The 26,228-nt window shown below is 31.7% G+C and overlaps 3 protein-coding genes across 6 annotated transcripts in view; 2 read left to right on the plus strand and 1 right to left on the minus strand.

The window, feature by feature from the left end:
• Nucleotides 1–975: 975 nt before the first annotated feature.
• On the plus strand, nucleotides 976–7,676 carry LOC134684640 (receptor-type tyrosine-protein phosphatase alpha-like). Its single transcript, XM_063543942.1, has 6 exons — nucleotides 976–1,010; nucleotides 3,792–3,874; nucleotides 5,200–5,414; nucleotides 6,501–6,588; nucleotides 7,199–7,266; nucleotides 7,566–7,676. The coding sequence occupies exons 1-6, from the start codon at nucleotides 976–978 to the stop codon at nucleotides 7,674–7,676; spliced, it is 600 nt and encodes a 199-aa protein (XP_063400012.1).
• A 757-nt stretch (nucleotides 7,677–8,433) lies between these two features.
• LOC134684641 (receptor-type tyrosine-protein phosphatase gamma-like) lies at nucleotides 8,434–24,633 on the plus strand. The gene is made up of 12 exons (XM_063543944.1): nucleotides 8,434–8,527; nucleotides 9,657–9,785; nucleotides 10,469–10,617; nucleotides 11,173–11,308; nucleotides 13,236–13,385; nucleotides 15,287–15,386; nucleotides 16,408–16,481; nucleotides 18,701–18,829; nucleotides 19,266–19,388; nucleotides 19,685–19,821; nucleotides 21,061–21,196; nucleotides 22,218–24,633. The coding sequence occupies exons 1-12, from the start codon at nucleotides 8,465–8,467 to the stop codon at nucleotides 22,287–22,289; spliced, it is 1,398 nt and encodes a 465-aa protein (XP_063400014.1). The 5' UTR covers nucleotides 8,434–8,464; the 3' UTR covers nucleotides 22,290–24,633.
• Nucleotides 24,634–25,405: 772 nt separating this feature from the next.
• LOC134682960 (neuronal acetylcholine receptor subunit alpha-9-I-like) overlaps nucleotides 25,406–26,228 on the minus strand; it is a 208,052-nt gene continuing 207,229 nt past the window's right edge. For all 4 annotated transcript variants that reach the window (XM_063541910.1, XM_063541908.1, XM_063541911.1 and 1 more), the window contains one exon: nucleotides 25,406–26,176. In XM_063541910.1, coding sequence (XP_063397980.1) covers nucleotides 25,645–26,176 — 532 coding nt within the window. In that variant the 3' untranslated portion in view covers nucleotides 25,406–25,644. The remainder of the gene's footprint in view (nucleotides 26,177–26,228) is intronic.

Genomic DNA, 26,228 nt, shown 5'->3' on the forward strand with positions numbered 1-26,228 from the left:
TATCGGGGATTTTTGTCTAACTATAATTGAACGTTAAAAATCCAAATATATTTTTGTAAATTATGCTCATACAATGTACAAACGGATAAAGTTTTAACATTCAATAAAAATTACTTCTGAAAATAAACAAACACAATGGGTAAAAAATTGATAACAACACGTTTAATAAAATATTGCGTCCAAAGTAATTTTCTGGATTTCCCTTCATCAGGAACCCTCAAAGCAAACCATTTTAAATCCGAAGATGTATAAGTACTGAAACCGTTGAAGAGGTATATGTCAAAAATATATATATCCAAATCAATATCAAGCCAACTTTGCCTGAGGGAGTTGAAACCTTATGTTCATAATAATTTCAAATTCATAAACGGACAACTTTAGTAAAGTTTGTTAAATCATGTCAGTACCTCAATTCTGACTACTGAGCTGGTGATACCCTCGGGGACTGATAGTCCACCAGCAGAGGTATCGACCCAGTGCTGTAAAAAATATATACTTAGTTTTCATATCTGCTTTCAATTACAAACAACTTCATAAAAGCCTCTAAGTTTTGTTTCATGTATTTATATAATAAACTATTTTTACCATAGAACCAGAAAAGAACAAATCAACACCAGGAGTGGTAATTGGTTGTGTCTGTGCGATTTTAGTGGCTATTTTGATTGTTATTGGTTTGATTGTGCTACATCGGAGGTTTGTTATTTATTTTGGGTTATGTGACATTGATTAAATTTTTTTAGACCGCTTATGACATGTTTCAATTCAAAATATAAAGAATCTTGCGTGTCGTTAGACTGTAAAAAATGATTACAAGCTTTTTTGTAGATTTTTACTTATATATAAATTTCTTCAATTACATTTTAGAGAATGGAGTTTGAATGTAAGTTTTAAAAAGTAAAATAAAAATAAAGTTGATCAAAAAAATGTATAACTATATACATAGGACTCTGAACCACGATGGTACACCGAACCGCAATGGTCACGCTGAGGTTCAATGTTTTGACGCTGGAGTAGGTTTTTGATCACACTGATAGCTTCGCCGAAGTGCGATGGTGGTAAAGCTGTAGTAGGATACATTTTCAGAGCTTTGCATGTCAATGTAGAAGTCAATGTGTATGTTAAATGCAGTTTTTAAGTTTATAATGAAGAGATAAATGATCTTTTAATACTACGAGAATCAGGGATATTTCGTGGTTAGGGAAAAGTTAACCTTCTGTTTCGTGTTTTTATCTATAAAATGTTCCCTTTACGTACCAGTGAGCGTGGCATTTCTTAAATACATACGAGTAGTAGACAGACGGACCATCGCACTTCAGCATGACCACCGCACTCCAGCGTCCCAACATGACTATGAGTTCTACATATATATATATATATATATCACTGACTCAGACGTACTTATGAATATAATTATTTTCTGTGACTGTATCTTACATTAATTTGTAGGATCCTTTACTATAGATAATTTAGCTGATCTGTAACAATAACATCTTCATGCCTTATATATCATGTACTATAGTACGCCGCTAGATTAAAACTGACGTGGAAAGGTAACACATGCCCACCAAAAGCTCTTTTAATGAGAGCCCAGGTGGTCGTGTGGTCTAGCGGGACGGCTGCAGTGCAGGCGATTTGATGTCACGATATCACAGTAGCATGGGTTCGAATCCCGGCGAGGGAAGAACCAAAAATTTGCGAAAACAAATTTACAGATCTAACATTGTTGGGTTGATGTTTAGACGAGTTGTATATACATTATGTACACAGCCATGTATCACCATCATTGATGGCGATCCGATGGATACATCTGTTGTAGGGTTGTTACTGACTCAGACGTACTTATGAATATAATTATTTTCTGTGACTGTATCTTACATTAATTTGTAGGATCCTTTACTATAGATAATTTAGCTGATCTGTAACAATAACATCTTCATGCCTTATATATCATGTACTATAGTACGCCGCTAGATTAAAACTGACGTGGAAAGGTAACACATGCCCACCAAAAGCTCTTTTAATGAGAGCCCAGGTGGTCGTGTGGTCTAGCGGGACGGCTGCAGTGCAGGCGATTTGGTGTCACGATATCACAGTAGCATGGGTTCGAATCCCGGCGAGGGAAGAACCAAAAATTTGCGAAAGCAAATTTACAGATCTAACATTGTTGGGTTGATGTTTAGACGAGTTGTATATAGACAACATCTTCATGCCTTATATATCATGTACTGTAGTACGCCGCTAGATTAAAACTGACGTGGAAAGGTAACATATGGCCACCGAAAGCTCTTTAATTTGAGAGCCCAGGTGGTCGTGTGGTCTAGCGGGACGGCTGCAGTGCAGGCGATTTGGTGTCACGATATCACAGTAGCATGGGTTCGAATCCCGGCGAGGGAAGAACCAAAAAATTTGCGAAAGCAAATTTACAGATCTAACATTGTTGGGTTGATGTTTAGACGAGTTGTATATACATTATGTACACAGCCATGTATCACCATCATTGATGGCGATCCGATGGATACATCTGTTGTAGGGTTGTCACTGACTCAGACGTACTTATATATATATATATATATATGTATAATATTTTTTTTAAATTTGCAAAAACTACATTTCACATCAAATAATAACAGTTCGTTAAAATATCGTCACTAACGCTTTCATGCCTTCTGGCAATCATCAGGCGACGTTTAAACAATGTCCTTGACGACACTGCCGTTGGTAACGTTTATTACGTTACAATAACGATAAGGGGAGATAAATAAAACGTGTTTACGTAGATCCGTTTAATTTTGGCTGAAAGTCCTTTATAAAGTGTGCTTCCTTTGCCAGTCTTTTACATTTTTTCGGTTGGTTCATTTTATAGAACGGATACACGGTAAATTTTCCACTACTGCACGTTTCGAAATGTTCGCTCACATCTTGCATTCGTGTGGATGGATCTCGTATCTGTTGTCTGTGAACACGAACTCTTTGACACATTGAATTTCCAGTATGTCCGATGTACCATTCCTTGCAAGTGATGCACACAATACAGTAAATTATTTTTACCGTTTTGCAATTCATGTCTGCATTTGGAACAATGGTTTGGCCGTTTTTCAATGTTATTTGCGGGCCGGTTGCCATATATTCACACAGACCACATCTAGGGTCATTACATTTTGAAACGTAGTGTTGTATGCCATGTGTATAATACATATATATCTGTTTTGTCCGGTTAAAAAAAAAATTAACAGTCTAATTTGCAAATCTGCTTTTCAACGAAATTATGTTGATGGTTTGATAAAAATATTTTCTAATAAAACAAAGAACTGGTTTCTGCAACTTCTACTGTGAAAGGTTTCTTTTTTTGGAATTCGAAGTGTAAATAGCCAATGAATTTGCAGGTTTCATTTTCTATTTTGTTTCCCCGACTCTGACCTTCCTATGAGATCAATTTGAAAGAAGAAAAAAGCAAAATAACAAAATTTTGAACTGCGAATGAGATTCTAAACGATAAGTCCCTAAGCAAATGGCAAAATCATAAGCTCAAACACATCTAACGAATGCGAAACAACTGTTATATTACTAACTTTGAACAGCCATATTCATATGTAAAAAATGGTAGATTAAACCTGGTTTTATAGCTAAACCTCTCACTTGTATAACAGTTGCTGGCAATTTGTTTTATATAGCAAACAAATCTAGAACTTACTCCTTATTTTTAAATTTTTTTTTTATTTAAAGCCGTTTTCCATGTTTTTCCTTTCGTTTTTACTTCAACAATTTTTTATCATTTTGTGTTTTTATTCCAGACGCTCCAACAATGTAAACAACAAAAGACCATTCCAAGTAGAAACAATTAGTAATGCAGAAAACGTTGAGTTGTGTGCCGATGGTAAGTGTATTCTTCTTACAAATGTCTTATACTAATTTAAAGAGATGAAACATGTAATGACGTTTAAAATATTGCATACTTCTTCTTCCTATCTCAATCTTTTCCCTGACAAAAATAAATTAAACCTATGATCTTTGACCAATCTGACTATTTAAGTTTTCCCATTGATATTCAGCAATTGATATTAAGATTTATTTTCGATCATCTGATTTGCTATGCACCCGTCAGTTTACGTTATAAACACTTCTGGAATATCTTCATAAAACTAAACCTTCTCAAACAGGGTGATCATAATAACTACGACTGAAATCGACACCACTCACCTGTGATGGTTAAAAGTACTCGGATGAGTTGATTGAAAAGATGTGTTTGTGTTCCACTTAACAATAATATGTTTTCGCGTTCATATATCATTAGTCTCAAGAACAAAACTGTCTTTTCCCTACACTAATATTACTTGAAATCAATTTTGGGTTCACATTGCGGGAGATGCGTCTATATTTTTATTCATGGCTTTCGTTCGTTTGCTTTCCAAATGAAATCAAATTACCATTTATTCTTAATCAAGACAGGCTTATTTGTACATCGACATCTATATTCATTTGTTTTGGCCAATCTTACTTTTATAAAATGGTATAACCCTAATCCCATCTATGAGGCAATTAGTCAAGTATCATATGAATTTATGAAAACTACGTCTGACCAACTATAACAGTGATACAAAATAGTATATATTCTTACTATGGTATAGATGCACAAACATAGCCCTTTCTTATCAACTTTTAACTAATGTTTAATGCAAATGAATAATACGTAGACATATTTTTTTTCCTAGAGGTTATTTGTATATAAGTCGGGCAACTAATGCGTGAATTGACTAAAACCCTTATCGTTTTATGATAAGGCTGCCAATTCATATACGCTTTTAGTACTCATATCTCCTCATTGTGGTTAGGCATCATTCATACATATAATTATAGCTAGGGTTCTCACTAAGGATTTTTGAAGGTGAGTGCAGGGACTCGTCATTTTTGGCAATTTTGAACATGATTCCAGAAAATTTCCATATGTCCTTAGGGAAAATCCTGTTATAGCTATAATCAGATCTAGTACTATAACTCCAGTTTTTATCAGCTATATTTCCAAATTAAATTTGCATCAATTACCTCAACCTGAAAAAAATGTCAGTTTAAACAACAAATACACAAGTTTACACTTGTGCGGACCAAAACAAACATACTTAAAACAATGTCTAACAGCAATGTCTTACATTTATAATGTTTAATGCATGTATCCTCACTACAGACAAAGCTACTTATTTACAGGGCGTGGTAATAGGGACAATGGATTGAATTTAAATGTAGGCAAAGTGTCTACGTCCGCTCCGGAGAATATAAAGCCTTCAACAGTTCCAATATTAGCAGGAGATAATGAATATTATAATTTATCAGATGTACAGAGTTCGTGTATCAGGGTGGAAGAACTGCAACAATATATTGAGAAAAAACAAAGAAACGAGGAACTCAAAAATGAATATAAGGTAATCAAAAACAAATGCTCTTCACATTCGAGAATGGAAATTGGGAATGTATCAAGCAGACTAAAGATCAGAAAACAACCGTAGTCTACCAATATTTCTACAACAAAGATAGAAAAAACCTGAACCCGGACGAGGTCTTCAGGTGGCCCTTTATACACAAGTATTCCACATTCCAAACTAAAAGACAAATTGAAACAGTTGGTATGTCTTTGCTTCATAAAAAAAGAATTGCCAACTTAGATACATGTATCTTGTCTTAGGACGGAATACATCCTACTTTGTAAAGGATCACTCTGATTCAAACAAAACATTCTCTGGCACTGATATTATCTAGATGCTTGATTTTTTTATTGAAAACATATTTTTCACGTTTGGAGGACGTGTTTTGCAACAGTCTGTCGGTATTCCAATGGGAACAAACTTTGCACCTCTACTTGCCGACTTACTTTTTTATTTATTATTATGCTGACTTCATGCAGGAACTTCTTAGGAAGAAAGATAAGAAGTTAGCAATATCCTTTAACTCTACTTTCCGCTATATTGATGATGTTCTTTCACTAAATAATTCAAAATTTGGTGACCTTCTGCTGTTGTTTTTTTCTTTGGTCGGGTTGGTGTCTCTTTGACACATTCCTCATTTTCATTCTCAATTTTATGTCATGCTAAATAAACTTCTCAAACTCAAAATGTGTTCAATAAAACTCGTTCTGTTTGTTACCATTCGGCTGAAGTTAATTATGGCTATTCTTTTCATTCATCTGTCGCTCAAGTGCCTTAGATGAGTATTATTTTAACGAGACGCACTTCTAGTCAGAAACATTGTAGGCTTGGTACCTTTGATAAGTTTATAAGTTTGAATATGAAGTATACAAACGATCTAAGTGTGCGTTTTACTGAGTTAAATTTTACAAAAATTTTAGATGGTTAACTCTTTATTCACATTTATTAACCTTATACCTTAGTATGCCACAATTCAACTACATCATCAAACTATCTTAGTAGCCATGTTAATTATTCATATTAGGTTCCAATTTGAATATTAAAAACAAAAACAATGCATATCTTCATTCTTCTTTATTTCATAAGAGCATACCAAATGTAGCAGTGCACCCTACAACTCATGCACAAACAAAGGACAATATGCCAAAGAACAGATTTAAAACAACATTTCCATGTATGTAATATTAATCTAAGGTATACCTACGGAGAATCGACACAGTTTCACTCTATAGCTTTAGTTTATAAATTTTTAGTATGATAATTAATAACATGCTTTCTTTGGAAAATCTAAAAATCTAACATAAGTTTCCTTGCTCGAGATAAAAAAAACAAACGGATCATAATTGAATACCTAATACTTCTGACAGGGATTTGCGGTTTACAATTTGAGATTCTTTTCATAGTTTTCCATGATAAAACATTATGTCGAGAAATTGGGCATAAAACATCACCGATTTCTTCTTTTTTGTTCTGGGTATATTTACATGTCGCCTGTTTATGTTTATCAGATTTTCATCACCGTACATGTATGTCAAAATGAAATACACTCATGTAAAACAATTTTTAAGAATCTTTTCCATTATAATATATTGATAAAATTTAAAATAACCATGACACAAAATTAGCATTTGGATTGCAAAAACACAAAAAAATCTTTCTTTTTGCTGTTTTTAAATCATAGTTACAGTCAGGCCTTGCAAAATTACAATGAAAACGCTAATACAAAGTAAAGAATAGATATTGCAAATGACTAACTTTTTTATATTAACAATATGACATTGTAGATGATCACACTAGAGTTATACTGGAATTCAATGGAGGATCTGATTATATAAATGCAAACTACGTCGATGTAAGTACAGTTGGATTCATTTTGAACAATATATTTAATTACATCTATAACAAGTAAGACTCTTTTTGAGGTGAAATTTAAAAGATTCATTTCCTTGAGTTTAAAGTGTAAGATGTTGAAGTTGTAAAAGGGAACAGGGCCGTTGTAATATAATAATATTTCCTGAGGTAAAATCGGTCGATTGTTTCTTGCATGTACCTGGTTGATAGCATTTGCCCGTTTTCAATTAGTTATCTTAATTGAAGATGCATTTTTGTTATTTTCTAGCATATATAAATATATATTTGATTTTCTTTCAGGGTTTTGAAAAGCAAAAATGTTATATTGCATCTCAAGGTAAACAATGTTTCTCATTTCAATTTCAAGAAAAAATATTTAATAAAGAATTACTTATATACAAAAACCCTTGATTGTTAAAGAAAAAATTTAAAACAAAATTAACCAAATCTGGTTAAAGATAACCTATGTTTAATTTGAGAGGCACACAGCACTAAATGTCTTCTTCCGAACGACAGTAAAACCCGTGCCAACGCATGACCCTAGTTTAATTGCTGGATGTACAAGTACGCAGCCACGTCTGATTGCTTGTGAAGAAAGGATGTCATGCTCTCTGTACGTTTAAAACTATCAAACAACTATTTGATGGGTTCATTATTATACAGTATAATTAAAATACGGAACTCCAAATTATTTTTTTTTAAACCGGGAGAGCCATAAAATCCAAAAATAAATTTTAAACTTATCAATGGCACGAGAGTTATAATAACTTTTATGTTTTGAAGAAATTAAAAAAAATTCAACATCCTTCGTTTGATTCGAATATCTATACAATGCAATTAAATAATTTATTAACATCTTATCTACAACAAGTACAAAACACATTGATCAGTTCAAAACAAATATGTAAGAGTCCATTCGCATAAAATTATTTACCTCTAATAAAAGAAAATAACCTAGAACCTTTTTAAGAAAAAAGCATGGATATTTAAAGTCTATCTAAAGTTTCTCTCAAAATTGTTTAAGTATTTTACTTCTGCTAGAATCAAAGATAGTGTAAATAGACTAGTTAAATTATTCAAGTATCAACATGTTATTTTAAAAACAACTCTGCAAGACTTTAAGTCCGCTGCCATAGGACAGCATTCATATTTCCTCGATTTTAGGTCCAACAAAAGCTACATTGGCTGACCACTGGAAAATGATATGGCAGGAACATGTTTATCAAATTGTTATGTTGACAAATTTGGTGGAAGGTATTAAGGTAAAATAATCAATTGAAAAAAAGATAAAAACAAATATGTTAACACATAAACAGGCTGAAAAAAGTCATCAGATATGTTGGGTTACATAGTCGAAAAATACAAAAATTTCATGATGAAAATACAAACAGCAGCATACAAAACACAGCATACATATAAATATTATAATAACAATAGTTGTGATTTATTTAATTATTTTTCATGCCTTCATGCTTATTAGAAAAATACAAATTTATGTTATGTGCTATATAAATATAATGTATATTCATGTATATTATGGAGAAGACGGAACTAAGTTGGAAAACTTGTGTCTAATCCATTTGTTTTCAACAATAAAATATGTTTAAACTAAAAAGCATACATTTTAGAAAACTGCAAACCCTGGGTGAATCTCATGTGCTCTCGGAAGGTAAAGGAATCCTGCTGAACATATGCCATTCTTCGCATTTAAAGAAACATGACTGGATTGTAGCTAGCAATTATAACAAATTCGCCGTCATCTGTTGTCAATCAACTAGTAATGGCGTCAGATCAATATTTGGACACATGATTTCAACAGCACCACTTGAAACTTTTGGTTTAGATAGCTTCCGTTTTAGCAGCAATTATATATCAAGGAACTCTAGAGGGTAAACAAAAGAGTGGCGAAAGATACCAGGAGGACAGTCAAACTCAAAGATCGAAAATAAACTGAAAACGCCATCACTGAAAAATAAAAAGATAAACAAAAAAGTATAAATAAAGTCATCATATATAGTACATTAGACACAACATAGAAAACTAAAACAAGCGCTACTAGAATGATGGTACATACAGATGGACGATTTCAAAATTTGAAACTGAAATTAGCTCTTCAGTCGAAATGTTTTGTAGTCTAATGATCATCATAGTCAATAACTAAATATTAATCAAGATATGAGGCCAGATTATCTTAGATCACAAGACACGGTAAGCGTGAAGAAAAAGATCACTTTCTTTTGCTTTTAGCTATGAAAATAAAACTATAACAAGCTTTTTAGAATTAGATAAAATGATAATTTAAAACGATCAGACTACCTGCACAAGTCAATCGTGTTCAATTTCTATATGATGAATAATAAAGTGTCATCTGTTGATTTTTTTTATGAATAGATTAAATGTGAACAATACTGGCCTAGTGGTGATAAACAAATGGTCCATGGAGATCTGATCATCCGTCTTAATGCTGAAAAAGAAAGAACAGCTTATGTCACAAGGGAGATAACAATTGAAGACAAAAAGGTTTTATAGCATATTGTTCTATTTAGTTCATGTCAACCCAATGTAAAGGAATTAATTGCCCAATATTCAGAAAACGCCACAGATAAAAAAAAAAAAAATTATAGAAACTTATTAGATTAAATGCATGGAATGGTTTTAATGGTTTTACACTAGTTTTTTTATTATATTAAATTTCAGGAAAGGTTGATACTCCCGTAAGCATATTTATTACTAGTAATATGGGGTTACATTTTTGTGAGTCTGTTTAGACCAAACATATGTTATTTTATTCCATATCATACATACGAAAATTCCAGTACCAAGTCAGTTTATGACGGTTGTTTTTCATTCGTCCGATTTGTTTTTGATTTTGCTATTTTTTTCATTTGTGTTTCCTTTGGAGCAACGTAATTTGTGTTTTTTTCGGTGTTGTAATGATGTCAAAAATTTTTTTTGTTTTGGCTACCAGAATTCCACCTCAAATGGTATAAAACATATGTATTTCCAACATGTCTTATGCCGATACATAACGTTTATTTCAATGCATTGAATGGTTTTAATGGTCTTTAACTAGTACTTTGGGGAGGGGGCCTTAAAAGCTTTCTGTTATGTGGACCTAAGCTCCGTGCTGAAGACTTGACTTATAATGGTTTTCTTGCATAAATTATGACTTGGATTTTTCTATATGTATTGTAATTTTTCAGACTAGCAAAAAGCGTAAAGTGACTCAGTATCATTTCACAGCTTGGCCAGATCATGGGACACCAGATCCTCTGTACCTTGTATTGTTTCATAGACATGTCATATCTGATTCCAAAGCTGGACATTCAGGACCTTTGCTGGTTCATTGCAGGTAAAAATTGTGAATTCTTTACCACTTATGTAATACTGGTATGTATCAATTACTGTTAACATAATTACCTTAAAATTAGTGTTAACATAATTACCTTAAAATTAGTGTTAACATAATTACCTTAAAATAAGTGTTAACATAATTACCTTAAAATAAGCGTTAACATAATTACCTTAAAATTAGTGTTAACATAACTACCTTAAAATTATTGTTAACATAATTACCTTAAAATTAAGTATAGATAAATGGAAAAGTAATTAAGACAGCTTACCAACTACACAAAACACAAAAAATGGTCTAGTGGTTAACAACATTATATATTTATTTACTTTGGGGACAAAGGCAAGTTTCATGTTCGATACGTAAAATATTTCACGATGAGAAATAATATATATTGTTTGAATAGTAAATAAAGATGTGTGTTTTTTACACAAATGAAGCTGGTAACAAATGAAGATAATGTTCCAGAAAAGCTGTCAACTGTTGAAGGCGCTTTAATACTTATGTGCGTGTCTTCTGTCATTGTTATTGTTTGTTTTGTTGATTTAATTGCAGCGCTGGTATTGGGAGAACAGGAACATATATTGCCCTTGATGCTTTGTTGGAAGAAGGACGTACTACAGGATTTCTTGATATTTTTGAATATCTAAAGAAAATGAGATACAGCCGGATGAATATGATTCAAACTGCGGTAAAAACTGAAACAATATATGTATCATAATTTTGTTTACATCAGATTTCATGCAATACAATATAGTTCTATTTACATGACAGGGGGGTGCATAGCTAAAGTTTTAAATCACACGTTGTGTTTATTCAATATTTCATTTCAATATCATTCAGGTGATCCAATAACCAACCGATAAAATATAACATCCCTCTCAGCTGTTTAATTTGACTACTTCTTGTCATCCACGCATGTGCAATTAGCAGTATGAAATTAGGTTTAATGCATTATGACTCGGAATATGTGCCGTTATAGAAGATTTGTCTTGTCTGAAGCAATAATAAAGACTTTTCGAATGATATTCTAAAATATTTATAATCATTTCTAACGGGTTTTTTCTCTAAAATGTTTTTTCACTACCAACATGGTAACAAATGGATTATTAGACAAAGGTAGATATTTGGAATGGCTAAATGTACTTACTTTGACCTACAATTATTTTCTTTTACAAATTGTGACTCGGGTGTAGAGTTGTCTTATTTGCACGCATACCACGTCGTCTTATATCTATATATCTACAAAGAACACAGTCATGATGTGCGTTCTGTGTTTTGTGTGCACACTGCGCATTGTGCTAAAATATACAATTAAGGTCAAGTTACAGTAAATGAAATATGTCATACGTTTGAGTTAATTTTTCAACAGTGGCTCAATGAACTTCAATTTGAAAATTGAATAAATAATGTATTTGTCTCATTTATCATTTGAAATATTTCAACAAAATCAACAAAATGATTGAATTCTTACAAAAGTATTGAACATTTGTATAGAAAACACATAAAATTGGACTAAAACCTTCAAACATTTGTCTTAAAATCGCTAAATCTTTAAATCTACTCCATAGATTTTTCCTAAAAAAACTAAATGTTGTAGATACATTAATTTCCGTTATAATGATTCAAAATAAAGATAAAGATCGTTTTTGCGGTATACATCATTCCAAAATGATTTCTTTGTGAAACAAATCCAATAAAACGTATAAATAATCGTAACGTCGCCGCTTTGAAGGGCATAAAACGTTGACTTTTTATTTCTTTTATGTTTTTCACTACCAACAAGGTAACAAATGGAATTTTAGATAAAAAGCAAAGTCGACGACCACATGATTGTTTTATATCATCAAAACAAAAATGTATTTGTCAACAACACATAGTTCTTAAAGAAAAATCTATGATGTAGAATTAGAGAATAGGCGATTTTTAGACATATTTTATTTACTTTTTGGCCGATTTCATATGCTTTCTATACATACATTAACCCATATTAAAAGAAATAAACCTGCAGATAAGAAAAGAGATAAATGTTTTATTTTTCGATTTTCAGTTGTTGTTCACCAAGTCAAGGTTGTAAATAAAATTTCAGCAAAATATGCGACATAGCCCATTTACTGTTCCTTGACCTTAAAGGAGTATTTAGTGATTAATATGAATTTTGTCATATTAGACCCAGTTTGTCCGTCGACCTAATTTCAATATGGACTTTAAGGTTTCACCAAGCCACTTAATATGTAAGCCACAAGATAGCCAAAAAGCGCTTTGAAGTTGAGTTGTTTCTTGTCTTTATGATACAAATCAGCATTTTGGTAATCATTTGATGCAAAATCGGATGACAAAATGTACAATTTACAACTCGGAATCGATACGCTGATATGAGCGTCACTGATGAGTCTTATGTAGACGAAACGCGCGTCTGGCGTACTAAATTTTATAATCCTGGTACCTTTGATAACTATCGAACAACAACCCCAAGTATTTAAAAAAATGGCGTTTTAATAGAACGAACAAATATAGCCTTGATACATCAACAGATTGAACAAACAAGAGACGGGTTACAATGTTCCAGGTATTTTAACAAATGCTTATAAATACACGTTGTAATATTATCATAACAGGACCAGTACGTATGTTTGCACTATACCCTTCTTGAAGCTTTCACTATGAAAGATACAAAGATTCGTAAAGACAAGTTTAGTGAAGTCTGGACGAGTATATCGACAGATAAGACACCGGTCAATCATCAAAGACTAGACAAAGAATTCAAGGTAAAAATATAACAATTTTAATAACAAACAGATTATTTAACATGTATTCAGACGCACACTCAAGTGAGATATTAACATTTTGTTCATATTTGATATATGTTATTGAGACTACAGCCCAACAAGAAATTACATATGAACGTAAAACGCAAAAATTAAAATAAAAAAAATAATAAACTATCCGCAAATTTCAAAACGGAAAGTCCCCTATCAAATGGCTAAATAAAAAAACTCAAACACACCAAACGAATGTTCAACAACTGTCATATTCCTGATTTGATACAGGCATTTTCTTATGTAGAAAATGGTTGTTTGAACCTGGTTGTATGGCTAGCTAAACCTCTCACTTGTATGACAGTCGCATCAGATTCTAAAGCAATAGACTATCAATACTTTGCCATCATACCACATCTTCTTATTTTTAGGTACTCATCATTGCAAAATGTTTTTTGGTTCAAACCTACTTTGTATGGTTCAGTGTGGATTTGAAATTAAATTTGTCAAACTATATAGCAAAAAAGAATATAGCTACACAATCACAACATGACAACTTTTGTCTTTTTCTTCAAAAACAAAACAAGTAAAAAACTGTCTCCTAATACAGTTTATCTCATGGTGCATTTTTTATATATAATGGAAATCTGACAGTAAGCTACAAGTATTATTTATTTCGATTAAACGTTATTTAGGACCTCCAACAACATGTAAGAGAAATAAAGGGTCTGTCATCCTTTGTAAGTAAGACCATCTCCTCCTATGATTTTATTCTGTGTTTGTGAAATATGCTGTGCATTTGTTTATATTTTTATTTATATAAGAAATTATCTACATTTCTAAGTGGAATTCAATGTCCGCCAGGAAAGAAAAACTGGTTAAAATTATAGAATTTAGGCTCTTTGTAAATGAATTACTAGGTGAATTTGTCGTGTTTCTTTATTGCATGCATATGCATCTGCATATTACTTTTTGTGCATTAATACTTTATTTTATGTCGTTTTATTTGCCTTATAACTTGGGTTATTGTTTCATTTTGATGTTTATAAATCTCTGTTTGGTTTGCGCTAATGTTATGTAACAACAAAGAACAAGTATTATATTGTGCATGATAAGTCTATACAGGAATATTTGATTTGTGGCGATACTGCATGTAACAGAATGAACTTTGCTAGATTTTTTTTTCTGTAACAGTAACGCATGGTACATGTGTAATAGGTAAAAGGTCTTATAGCGCTTCATTTTCGTATAATCTGCCTTGCTTGTCCATTATTGATAAAATACATTTTTTATCAGATTGAATTTCGTCTTATTTATTTTCATTAAAACAATATTAATCACAGATGATAATTAGCATTAAGATTCTCTTTAAAAATTCTCAATCCTTCAAGGCATACCATTATCCGACTATATATAATGCGTCGATTTTAAGGGTTCTTTGGTAGGATAATCTCAATTGAGTTCCTTTTCTTTGCAAAACATAACACTGCATTGTTTACATTCCTACTTCATTATGTGCTTTGAGTAATATAAAAGTGATAACCATTCTTTTGAACACTTTAATTATTGCTGTTATTGTGAATTCTTGCTTTATAATAAGTAACACTATGAAAAGAAAACCATTCTAGAAAAAAACATTATATATTTGCTTTTGTTTCTTGTTGATTACATCAATATTGGGTTGCCTATCTCATAGTCATATACTGCATTACCGGCTACTAAGTTAATAAATCCCCAGAGAAACTTTAGCCAGTTGCTGTTGATCAATGTAGGTTTTCTGGTTTTATGTTGTTTTTCTCTCATCTTCTAGAAACATTAAGAATGAATGCACCAATGAAAATCATACGTTTTTATACGGTACTGAAGTTTTTTATGAAGAAAAACGTAGTCATTCAAATGAATTTTTTTAGATGCTAAATGCTAAAAAGGATGAGCAAAACCAAACTCAACATAATGCTGCAATGAGTACAACAAACTTAGCGAAAAACAGAAACAAAGATGTTATACCAAGTAAGTGCAGTTTGTCCGAAGTATGTAAAATGTCATTTGAATGTCATTTGAATGGTAGAATAATTGTAATTAGGTATCAAAATTTATAGGAAATATAAATAAGATAGTGTAGCATAAGTGTCAATGTGACACACAATTCTCAATATAAGTCACATGTTTAAAAAATTGACAGTTAAAAAAGGTCAAACCACAACCTTCAACACGGAGCCTTGTGTAACACCAAGTAATAAGCTATTATAACCTATCCAAATATATGACAATCAATTCCAAATAGAGAATCATAAAGTATAAGAACTAATTACGAAAGATATTGATAGTCAAATGTTTGTGTGTTTCAATCTACTTTTTTGATAGATTTCCATTAAGCATATATATTATAATTTTCCCTTAAATAATACCATATTTTCAGTGAGTTTGGTAATATGATTATGACTAGTTGATATTGGTGGATCAAGTTAAAAAACAATATGAGAATATGTGACTTTGTAAGTCTGACTAATCAGATCTTTGAATGTTTGTAATAGAAACATTAGTTTTCACAACTTTGGTTTACTATGTTGTGTCATGTGTACTATTGTTTGTTTGTTTGTCTTTTTGAATTTTTTTTAACCATGGCGTTGTCAGTTAATTTTCGAGTTTGACTCTCCTTCTGGTATCTTTCATCCCTCTTTTAAAAGTAAAAGTAAAGTAAATTTGTGGTAAACGTCTATATATTAACTAGCAAACGACAACTCAAAACTGTATGATTCAAGCATATTTCACCTTCAACATAATTTCAATTTATGTAGAATACATTATAAATCATAATAAGTATTTATTCAATATATCCTAAATACACGAATATTATAATTCCTTTACAAAACAAACATCACTATTAGGGTAAACGTGAGTATCATATATAATATGCGAGTACCATATTGAGTTTAAGTTTGCAACCCGGATTTGCCTTGAATCAATTCATGACTAGTAGAAAGCGGCAAACTACTGTTACCTTATCCATAAGAATATTTGTGATTTTTAGTTGATGATAAACGAGTTTATCTTGTATCCTATGGGAAAGGAAGATCGGATTATATCAATGCAGTACAAGTACCTGTAAGTTTTATAATGCTAGGTAGTTTACGTTATTTCGGTTATTTCCTTATTAGTCCTAACACGTCAAAACTCATCTACTTTTATTAAACTATTTGCTTTCGTGTTTGAAACCACAGAGAACAACGCTGGTATATATATACATTGTACAATGGCTTGCACGACATTGCCAAAATAAAAACATAAAATGCTGAAACAAGTAGAAAATGACATATCATCCTCAACCAATGTGATATTTTTAAAAACAGTTTTTTAAATCACTATTTTCCACATTTTCTACATAAAACAATGTCCGTATCAAGTCACGAATTAATTAAACAATATTCGTTTGGTATATTTGGGCTTTTGATAATGCCATTTGATTAGAGACTTTCAATTTTGAATTTTCCACAGAGTTCAGTATTTTTTGTTGTTTTACTTTATACCAGTATACATTTACTGTCTCGCATTCTCAAATTATATCGAAATAGAGAATTATTTTCAAATCTTTAGGTAGCACTTCACAGTTAGAAAATAAAATTAAAAATGAGCCCCAAAATATTTTATCATCTCCTATTCCTGGATTTCTAATACATTAACCTAGCTTTGTGTGCTGTGCATGTGCATATGTATGTAATCAGTATCTTCCATAGATTTGATTTCAAAAGTTGAAAGGGTGAAAATGAATTCCTTTTATGTGTATCCAGGGCAACTTTCTGCTTTATTTACCATAACATATTGCGAAAAGGGGGGGTGAACATGTATCAGTAGCCAGTGCTTTGGTACTGGCATGAACATACGGATTTTTTGTGTTATTAAAATTTGCTGTTACAAAATATTAGAAATTATTATAAATTAAGGAATGTATCTCCCTCATGCAAAGCTCTGATTCCTTTCACGAATTTGGCTTTACTTTTTGGACCTTTTGGATTATAGCTCTTCATCTTTTATATAAGCTTTGGATTTCAAATATTTTGAACACGAGCATCACTGAAGAGACATGCATTGTCGAAATGCGCATCTGGTGCAAGAAAATTGGTACCGTTAATTTTATTACTACCACTGGGTGGATGCCTCTGATGGTGGACTATTAGTCCCCGAGGGTATCACAAGCCCAGTAGCCAGTACTTCGGTACTGGCATGAAAATACGGATTTTTTGTGTTATTAAAATTTGCTGTTACAAAATATTAGAAATGATTATAAATTAAGGAATGTATCTCCCTCATGCAAAGCTCTGATTCCTTTCACGAATTTGGCTTTACTCTACATCTTTTATATAAGCTTTGGATTTCAAATATTTTGGCCACGAGCATCACTGAAGAGACATGTATTGTCGAAATGCGCATCTGTTGCAAGAAAATTGGTACCGTTAATTTTATCACATTTCCCCCCAAAATTTGGATATAACTAGAATTTCAATGCCTTTGAGTGATACCTTTTTAGAAACTGTGTTCATAAATCTTCCTAATGATCAAATAAAAAATGGGTTTCTTTCGCCTCATGTTTTCGTCAAATCAAATCTCCAAGTTCGTGCGATAAAAAGTTGGAAACAACATTACAATAATTGCCGGACCAATGTATGGTATGGACATGCAAATACGGACTGTCATACATAAAACAGCCTATATTACATACATAACATAACCTTGATGTTCATATAAACCTAATACAAAGGCTATGTTAATACTCCGCTATCCAAAAAAATATTTTTTTGCACACTAGCTCTCATATTTGAAAAATCAACAGGGCCCAAAATGCAAAACTACATACTTAACTGTGGAGTGCTACCTTAAAACTTCGTATATATACATTAGGTTTACACAATACGTCTATGAGTGTTTGTATTACTGGACGATAGGGACAACCTGATATCTATATGTATGCGTTATATCCCAACTGATTTCTTATGTATAATATACATGATTGATTCTGCCGCTTCTGTTTTTTTCTTTTATATTCCCTATACACGTTTTTGACAGGTAATTAATTACTCATAAGGGCTTGTATTAAAACTGATTCCAAAGGGCTGACATAAGAAAGACGTTTGGAAATGAAAAGTCATAGCATTATATAGAAGGTTTCTTTTGATACCATTGCGTTAATCACCAGGAACACATATACATACAGAGTGAATCGGGAAACTCAAGTGATACCAGTATACAATTTTATAGTTTCTTTTAATTCACTATTATTTCATTTATTTTGGTTACATTTGTGCAAATGTTACAATTTTGAATTCCAGTCTTACACCAAGTTTGTTGGCTACATTACCACACAGCTACCATTACCAGACACTAAGGTAGACTTCTGGACAATGATACGGGATCACAGCTCTTCGACCATTGTACTGATTATTAACAACAAAAAAGAGGTACGACATTAAGTTTATTCTGATTTGAATCATTGAATTATAAATGAAGCGTGATCGCGTTTACTTTTTATTGGCTTTGGTATTTGAATTTTATATAGTTAGAGTATGCATTCCTCCTACTTTGAGTTACATAGCGCAATTCACTGCTTTTATTATTCTACTCATGTAGTTGAGGTTGATATATAATTCTTAAAAGCCTCTCTCATGACGTCAATGACGCTCTTGATGGGCATGTAACGTCAAAGACTTCCAGGTGTCGAATTTTTTTTCTGGCACAAGAAATGCAACCATAAAGAATCAAGTAAGAGGATTAAAGGGGTTTGTTCATCATATTTTCTACGATAAGGTATATTCTATATTTCTGTCTTTATTTGTTTAAACTGTCAGTATTATTTCCATGAAACATAACAACATGCTCATTCTTATAATATTTAAGGCTGACCTAGTGTACTCTCAGTCGGATGATAATGTAACCATTGGTGAATTCAATATAAAGATATCGGCACGAAGAGTAGAAGAAAATGACATAACAGAGGCAACCATTGTTCTCTCTAAAAAGGTCAGATATAACTACGATGGATTTCATTATTTCCAAAAAAAATAGACTTACAAATTATGGGACAAACTGGAGCATTATAATTAAAGTTACTTCTCTCAAATTTTAATCCAAAACTGTTTCAACAAGTTTGCTGAGTAACCTTAAATGTTATAGGTATTACATATATCATAATAGTAAGCTCGAGATCAAAAGTTAAGAGCTCAAACATGCACGGGTTTAAGGAGCAGTAACATAAAATTAACCTAAAAGAGCCATAATCGGAAATATGTTCTAAAAAAATATTTATTATGTTATAGGATGACAAACCGAGATCAATAGTATTGTTCCAAGTCATATGTAAAAGTATACCTGACCCTGCTGTACTCTGTAAACTTGCTGACCTTATTTCAACAAGTGCAACTATGTCAAATGATCCGATAACAGTTGTAAGCAGGTATGATAAAAAAAAATATTCGCTTGTTTCTAAGATGGAGCTTTCAAATGTGTTCTTCTTAAATGGTTGCTTTTATATTATATATAATGGATAATAAACCTATCATAGATACCAGGAATGAAATTTCATATTGACGCCAGACGCGCAATTCGTCTACAAAAGACTCATCAGTGGCGCCCGAATCAAAAATGTTAAAAATAACGTTCGACGCATTCAGGACCAAAAATTCATAACAGTTTTGTCAAATCAACTAAGGTAATATATTTCTAAGGTAGAAAAGCCTTAGTATTTAAAATATTCAAATTTTTTGTAAGAGTTAGTTTATCATTATGAACATATCAATGATAACTCAAGTAAACACAGAAGTGCTGACTAATGGGCTGATGATACCCTCGGGGAATTAAAACTTCATCAGTGGTTGTAAACAAACTCATCATAGATACCAAGATTGAAATTTTATATTGACGCCAGACGCGCGTTTCGTCTATGAAAGACTCATCAGTGACGCTCGAATTCAAAATTGTTAAAAAGAAAAAATAAAGAACGAAGCATTGAGGACCAAAAATTCCTAAAAGTTTTGCCAACTACAGCTAAGGTAATATATTCCTAAGGTAAAAAAAGCCTTAGTTTTAAAAATTTCAAAGTTGTGTTAACAATTTATTTTTAATTATAAACATATCAATGATAATTCAAGTCAACACAGAAGTACTGACTACTGAGATAGTCATTTCAAACTGAATGTAAACACCACCAGCATCGACCCAGTGGTTGCAAATAAACTCATCTAACTAATTTTGAACTATACATAAACGATAATACTTTTGGAAAGAAAGAAAAATAACCATTTGGCTCAGTGGTGAAGGTTAAAAAGCTGATTGAAATAATTTATGTAAAGTCAAATTCTAATCTCTTATTTGTTCATATTGAGTCACTGCCATACGTTAAAAAAAACATGCTAACTAATAATAAGAAAATGAAAAGGATGGACGTCGCCTATCTTATCGATTGCTGAATCGGGACTTTTCAGATTAAAAAAAAAAGGTTGCGAATATTAAGAGTGCAAAAGAATCCGATTTTTGTGTTTTGGTTTGTCTTATTTGTTTTGTATTGTTGTTCTTTAAACATCATTTGTCATAAGTACAGCTGTTCATGTACTACTATATATTTTTTTCACCGGTAATTTCATTTTATAAACTTCACTATTTCTTATCTAATGTAATTGCTATTTTGTAAACGCAGTGACGGTGCCAAGAATTGTGGTCTGTTTTGTGCTTTCACCAATGCCGTGTCCAGCATGCAGATCGATAATAACGCAGATATCTTCCAACTTGTGAGACTTCTACAATTAAGGCGTCCGGAGTTCTTCACCGACTTTGTACGTACTAACAACAAGTTGCACGCTTATAACTAACATGAATATATAATGTTCATTGATGTATCATAGTTTGTTTTAGTTTTAGATGTGTTATCGGAATATCAAATATTTTGATCAACATTTTATTGATTATTTTGGGGGTTAACACATGCAATTAGAAGATTTGGTTTACTTGCCATTGAGACAGCTATCCAAATAAAGGCAACAGTAGTATATCGTTGATACAAGTTTATAAATCGGTTTGAGAGAAAACAAATCCGGGTTTCGCTGGAATTTCCGATGGAATCACATCAATTGGTAAGAGAAAACAAGGAAACAACAACCATATTCCTAAAACTGTTCCAATATAGTCTAAATGAGTCAGATTTAAGTAATTCTGGGTCACCGTCTTGCCTTCAATAATAGGCAAAAGCAATACTGTATAATCAGATGTAAAAATCACCGACAGGAAACAACTAGAATACGTTTATTCAAAGGATCAATGCGTTTTTGTTGATATTATCATTCATGTTTTATAAACAACTATATCGTAAATATCAATATGTAATATCCCGTTTTTTATTAACCTTCAACAAGTACAGTTAAACTTGACCTTAAGTTCTACAACACCTCAGTAGGTACTTTTCCGTTGATTTCACTTTTTAGTTTATTGAAAATGTAACTGTTGGTATATACTAGAGGAAACATATATAAACGAAATTAATTTTTGAAAATTGAACAACATGACCAACACGACAAATATCTCAAGTTGGTATAAGTTAAAGTAAAGTAAACAACACCATGATCAAAAAGAAGAAAATCCCGTTGGACAAAAAAAAAGAGACTTTGCAACCAAAAATCAAAAAATGTAAGTGAACGTTTGTACTAAAGAATTGTTTGATCAACAAGCTGTTATTATCATGTGTGGCGATCATGTCTGATCGCATTTATCTGTCAAACAGATATTCAATATTTATATAATTATTATTTTATTAATTCATCTCATTTCTCGTTCATTATGAAAATTCATTCTGTTTTGCAGGAAGAATATAAAAGGTGTTATGCAGCTTTGCATGTTCATCTGGAGTCTGCAAATGTTTATGCAAATTTTTAATTGTGCACAAATGAAAGAACTGACTGAAAAGGAACATGTTGTACTGTTTCATCATGAAAGATCTATGTGTAGATGTATAAATTCTGCTAATGTTGTTTTTATATAGCACAACTTTTCACTAATCAAGAAGCTTGTATTTATTATTTAAATGTTTATTACTGAATATATTTTTCTTTCGATTGTAATGGTTATTTTGTTACCCATGATGCATATAATATTTAGAAAATAACTCATCAAAGAATTCAAATAGAGAAAAATATTTAACGTTTGACCGAACAACACATTAATTCGCGAATGCACGTAGCGCATGCATTAATTATCAGTGTTGTTCGGTCACGAGTTGATTTTTTTTATCTATTTCAATTCTTTATTTAGTTATTCTTTTTATTACATTGGCAAATGGCTTTTTTTAAGAATTTAATGTAAAATATGTAAGGAACTATATCTTTTTTTCTACGCATTCACAATTTGTTTTGCCCCGTCGTTGACAACGCCTATTGTACGACGTCAGAGAGTGAAATAACCACGTTTATTTCACGTTAAACTATCGGTTTTTATTAAACTGGTATATCAATGCAATTCATTGCAACCAATGTAATAAGTTCATACAATTCTCCGATATTGAATGTATTTGTTACCCGCAATATTATGTTTAGCCAGCCAAATTAAAGTCAAGGCAATTCATAAGTTAATAAAATTGAGAATGGAAATGGGGAATGTGTCAAAGAGTACTAATGTATACATCGACTTTTCAAGGTTTTCGTCGACTTTTCAAGTTTATCGTAGAATTTTGAAGGTTCTCACGAAAGATTCATAATCGTTGTTACTTTATACGGACCTTGTATAAATAGTTTTATACTAATTGTCTGTGTGAAAATTTTAGTTTTACAAAAAAAACATCAAGGTTTATGTAAATATGAATTAGACATCTTGTCATTTAAGTTTTTGATTTCGCTGAGTGAAAACTTAAAAATTAGCGGCTCAATTTCTGTGACTGCATTACTGTTTATACATGACTAACATAGAAATACTACAGGATTTATCTTAGCAGATTCTACTTAAATGCATAACTTGTCCAATAGGGTTTACTTGTGTCTTGCGTTCATTCAATATATTCTATATGTCTATCAAATCCATGTGATCTATATCCTTTTTATATACTTTTGATAGATTATTTCAAACCAGAAGCAATACAACTTTAAATGCTTCGATATTTCTAATAAGTCAGTTGGGTGGATCCGAGATTCAGTCTGATCTGTTATTTTCTCAGCTTTGTCAACACATCTAAGTATTGAACATATATATGAAGCTATATGGACTGTATTTGCCTCTCGCTTAAATCTTAACAATTATAAAAGTTTCTGTATTTTCCTTTTCTTTGAATCCTTGAACTTTTTATTTTTCTGTTGGATAAGGGACTTTCAGTTTTTAATTTTCCTTTGAGTTAGGTATTTTTGTTGTTTTGTTTTTTTGTTTTGTTTTTTTTTTGTTTGCTTTTTTTGTTGTTTTTGTTGTTTTAACTTTTCAGTATTTTTATCATTAGTGAATGCAAAAAGTTTGTAGAGCTATGAATAGATAAACCTTCGACTTGCACCAGTTATCTGTAAAGGTAAAAGGTTAGTTTATTATTTTTTTTAATGCCTGATCTCTTAAAAGCTACACACAGGGAATTTGACTAATTTTGAAAAAAAAATGAGATTGTATTCCATTGACATCCTTTGCAAGATTATTCTTTAATACATTTTTATTTTTAATATTTTTTTCATCTATAAATCATAAGGCAACACTAACCAATCATTTTTTTTTGTATGGTCGCTCCCAATCAGTATTAAACCGATGGTAAAACAACACATAACAAGCCATGCAATCATAGTCGTATGACTTTATTAGTAGTGTTAGATTCGTTCCCTAAGTAAACTCTAAGACTGATATTATGCTATCGTATTATTTGAGTTAAGGTTGAGTACTAAGCACCACTTACATGAATTGTACGTTATAGCGTAAGATGAAAACAATCTTCTTTTTATATCAATGTCGGAGCACCATTTATGTTTAAGCTACGACCTTACTAGTCGAAAACTGGTTAGTTTGAAAACCAAGGGTTTAGTTTAAGTTACTCTGGGAACTGTGTTTATGAAAAGGTGTATTCAATGAAAAATTAAAATGACTGAATTCTTTTTACTTTATTTTTGTGTGTATAGTTGTATATATTATGTATAGTTTTATTACAAGAACATTTTATTGCATACCTACCTTTTGAAATGTTAGAGCATGGTATATTTTGTTTTATTTTGTTTTATTTACTGTTGTAGTTTTAAATTAAATTTGCTTTCGCTTTTTTAAATTATTTATTTTCTTATATAAACATTATTGGGCAAAATATAAGTAGCATGAACATTGGCCTGGAAGAGTAGGCAATGCCAAAAACAGTAGCTGCTTTTCGCTGTCTTTATAGAATTACCCCTTACCTAAGGACTCAAATGACGAAAAGGTCAGCAGTTTTAGGTTTTAAACGGCCTTCAACAATGTACAAAAACTCATACCGCTGAGAATATAATAGTGGGTCCGACTTAACAAAATTGTACCAATCCAAATAAGAAATATATCGACATTATTTGTGTACAAAACAACAAACAAAAAACCAAAGATTCCTGACTTGGGACCAGCATAAACACAATGTAGGTGATTAAATATAATATCCTATGCCAATATTCACAGCACATTATAATTGTTCGTATGATATTGTTAACCAGGTGTGCGAAGTTATTGATGCTTTAAAAAACGTATTATAAATGGTTACCATACCAACACTGTACTTTGATTTTTGAATGATGTTTTATCGGTATAAATATTGAGTGTTATTGGTAAATTTAAAAACTAACTAAATGTTTAAACAAATCCCACCACATTCTATATGTGCATGTCCCGTGTAGAGAGCCTGTATATTATTAGTTTTAAGTTGTTGATGTGGTTTACCTGTACCCACAAATTTCCCCCAAAATGGTACCTCACAAATAATAATGTATCCACAGTAATGGGGACTTCAAACGGACAGTGATAAAATAAAAGATGATGGAACCGCTAGAATACAATGAAATACAATACAATACACAAGAAAGGTTAAACAACAAATATGCATTATAAATAATAATTTATAGATATACATTATGCAAATTTCGAAGTATGGCAAAAACAGTTATTCCGAAAAAAAATCACTTTCATTGATGGATGACATATGTACAAATTCAAGAGCTTATCTAAATTAGAAAAACGTAGAAACACACTGCACCGGTATGAAGACTGAACTTAATATTTTGTTTTTATTGGTTTTTCATCAATTGTTTTTGTTGCACTATCACTTTCCTCCCGAGTCTGTTTTGCCCGTATCAGTTTCTTTTCCACTAATGGTATTATTTGTCTGATATGTGTTACTGTCTTTATCCAGTACTGCTGTGTCGGAATTATCATTGTATTTTGTCTCCCCACTTTCAATGACGCCATTGATAGAATGGGGAAGATTGGTTTCTTCATTGTATGACTGAGAATTGTCACGCCTGCGTAATGTTATATTATACATAACATATGGATATGCTTCGGGACAACATGCATACTTCTGTACTGCTCTATATGCTGTGGAATTCACATATTCCCATTCAGGATGTTCAATATAATCTTCAGTGTCAACAAAGTCTGAGGATAGTACAATGTCTAGTGCCTTACCATGATATGACCAAGAACCAAATCGCATGAGGCAAAATATGATAGAGTCATCAATTTCGCTCCTTTCACAATTAGTAGTTATGGTAGTGGGCGGATACCAGGACAGGGATCCACTGTTGAAGATGTAAACGCGCGGATTGTAAGCATTACCAGCATGTGATGAAGGGCTGAAACAAACAAAAATTAGTTAAGTTTAAAATAACATTATGAGTAATACGA

Source organism: Mytilus trossulus, chromosome 9, assembly GCF_036588685.1.
Source record: "Mytilus trossulus isolate FHL-02 chromosome 9, PNRI_Mtr1.1.1.hap1, whole genome shotgun sequence".
NCBI lineage: Eukaryota > Metazoa > Mollusca > Bivalvia > Mytilida > Mytilidae > Mytilus > Mytilus trossulus.

Coding starts and splice junctions, on each gene's coding strand:
- LOC134684640 (XM_063543942.1), top strand. CDS start 976: ATGGTCACGCTGAGGTTCAATGTTTTGACGCTGGA. Junction 1,011..3,791: donor TTCAATGTTTTGACGCTGGA/GTAGGTTTTTGA, acceptor TTTTTATTCCAG/ACGCTCCAACAATGTAAACA. Junction 6,589..7,198: donor ATTTAAAACAACATTTCCAT/GTATGTAATATT, acceptor ATGACATTGTAG/ATGATCACACTAGAGTTATA.
- LOC134684641 (XM_063543944.1), top strand. CDS start 8,465: ATGATATGGCAGGAACATGTTTATCAAATTGTTATGTTGACAAATTTG. Junction 8,528..9,656: donor ATTTGGTGGAAGGTATTAAG/GTAAAATAATCA, acceptor TTTTATGAATAG/ATTAAATGTGAACAATACTG. Junction 10,618..11,172: donor CCTTTGCTGGTTCATTGCAG/GTAAAAATTGTG, acceptor ATTTAATTGCAG/CGCTGGTATTGGGAGAACAG.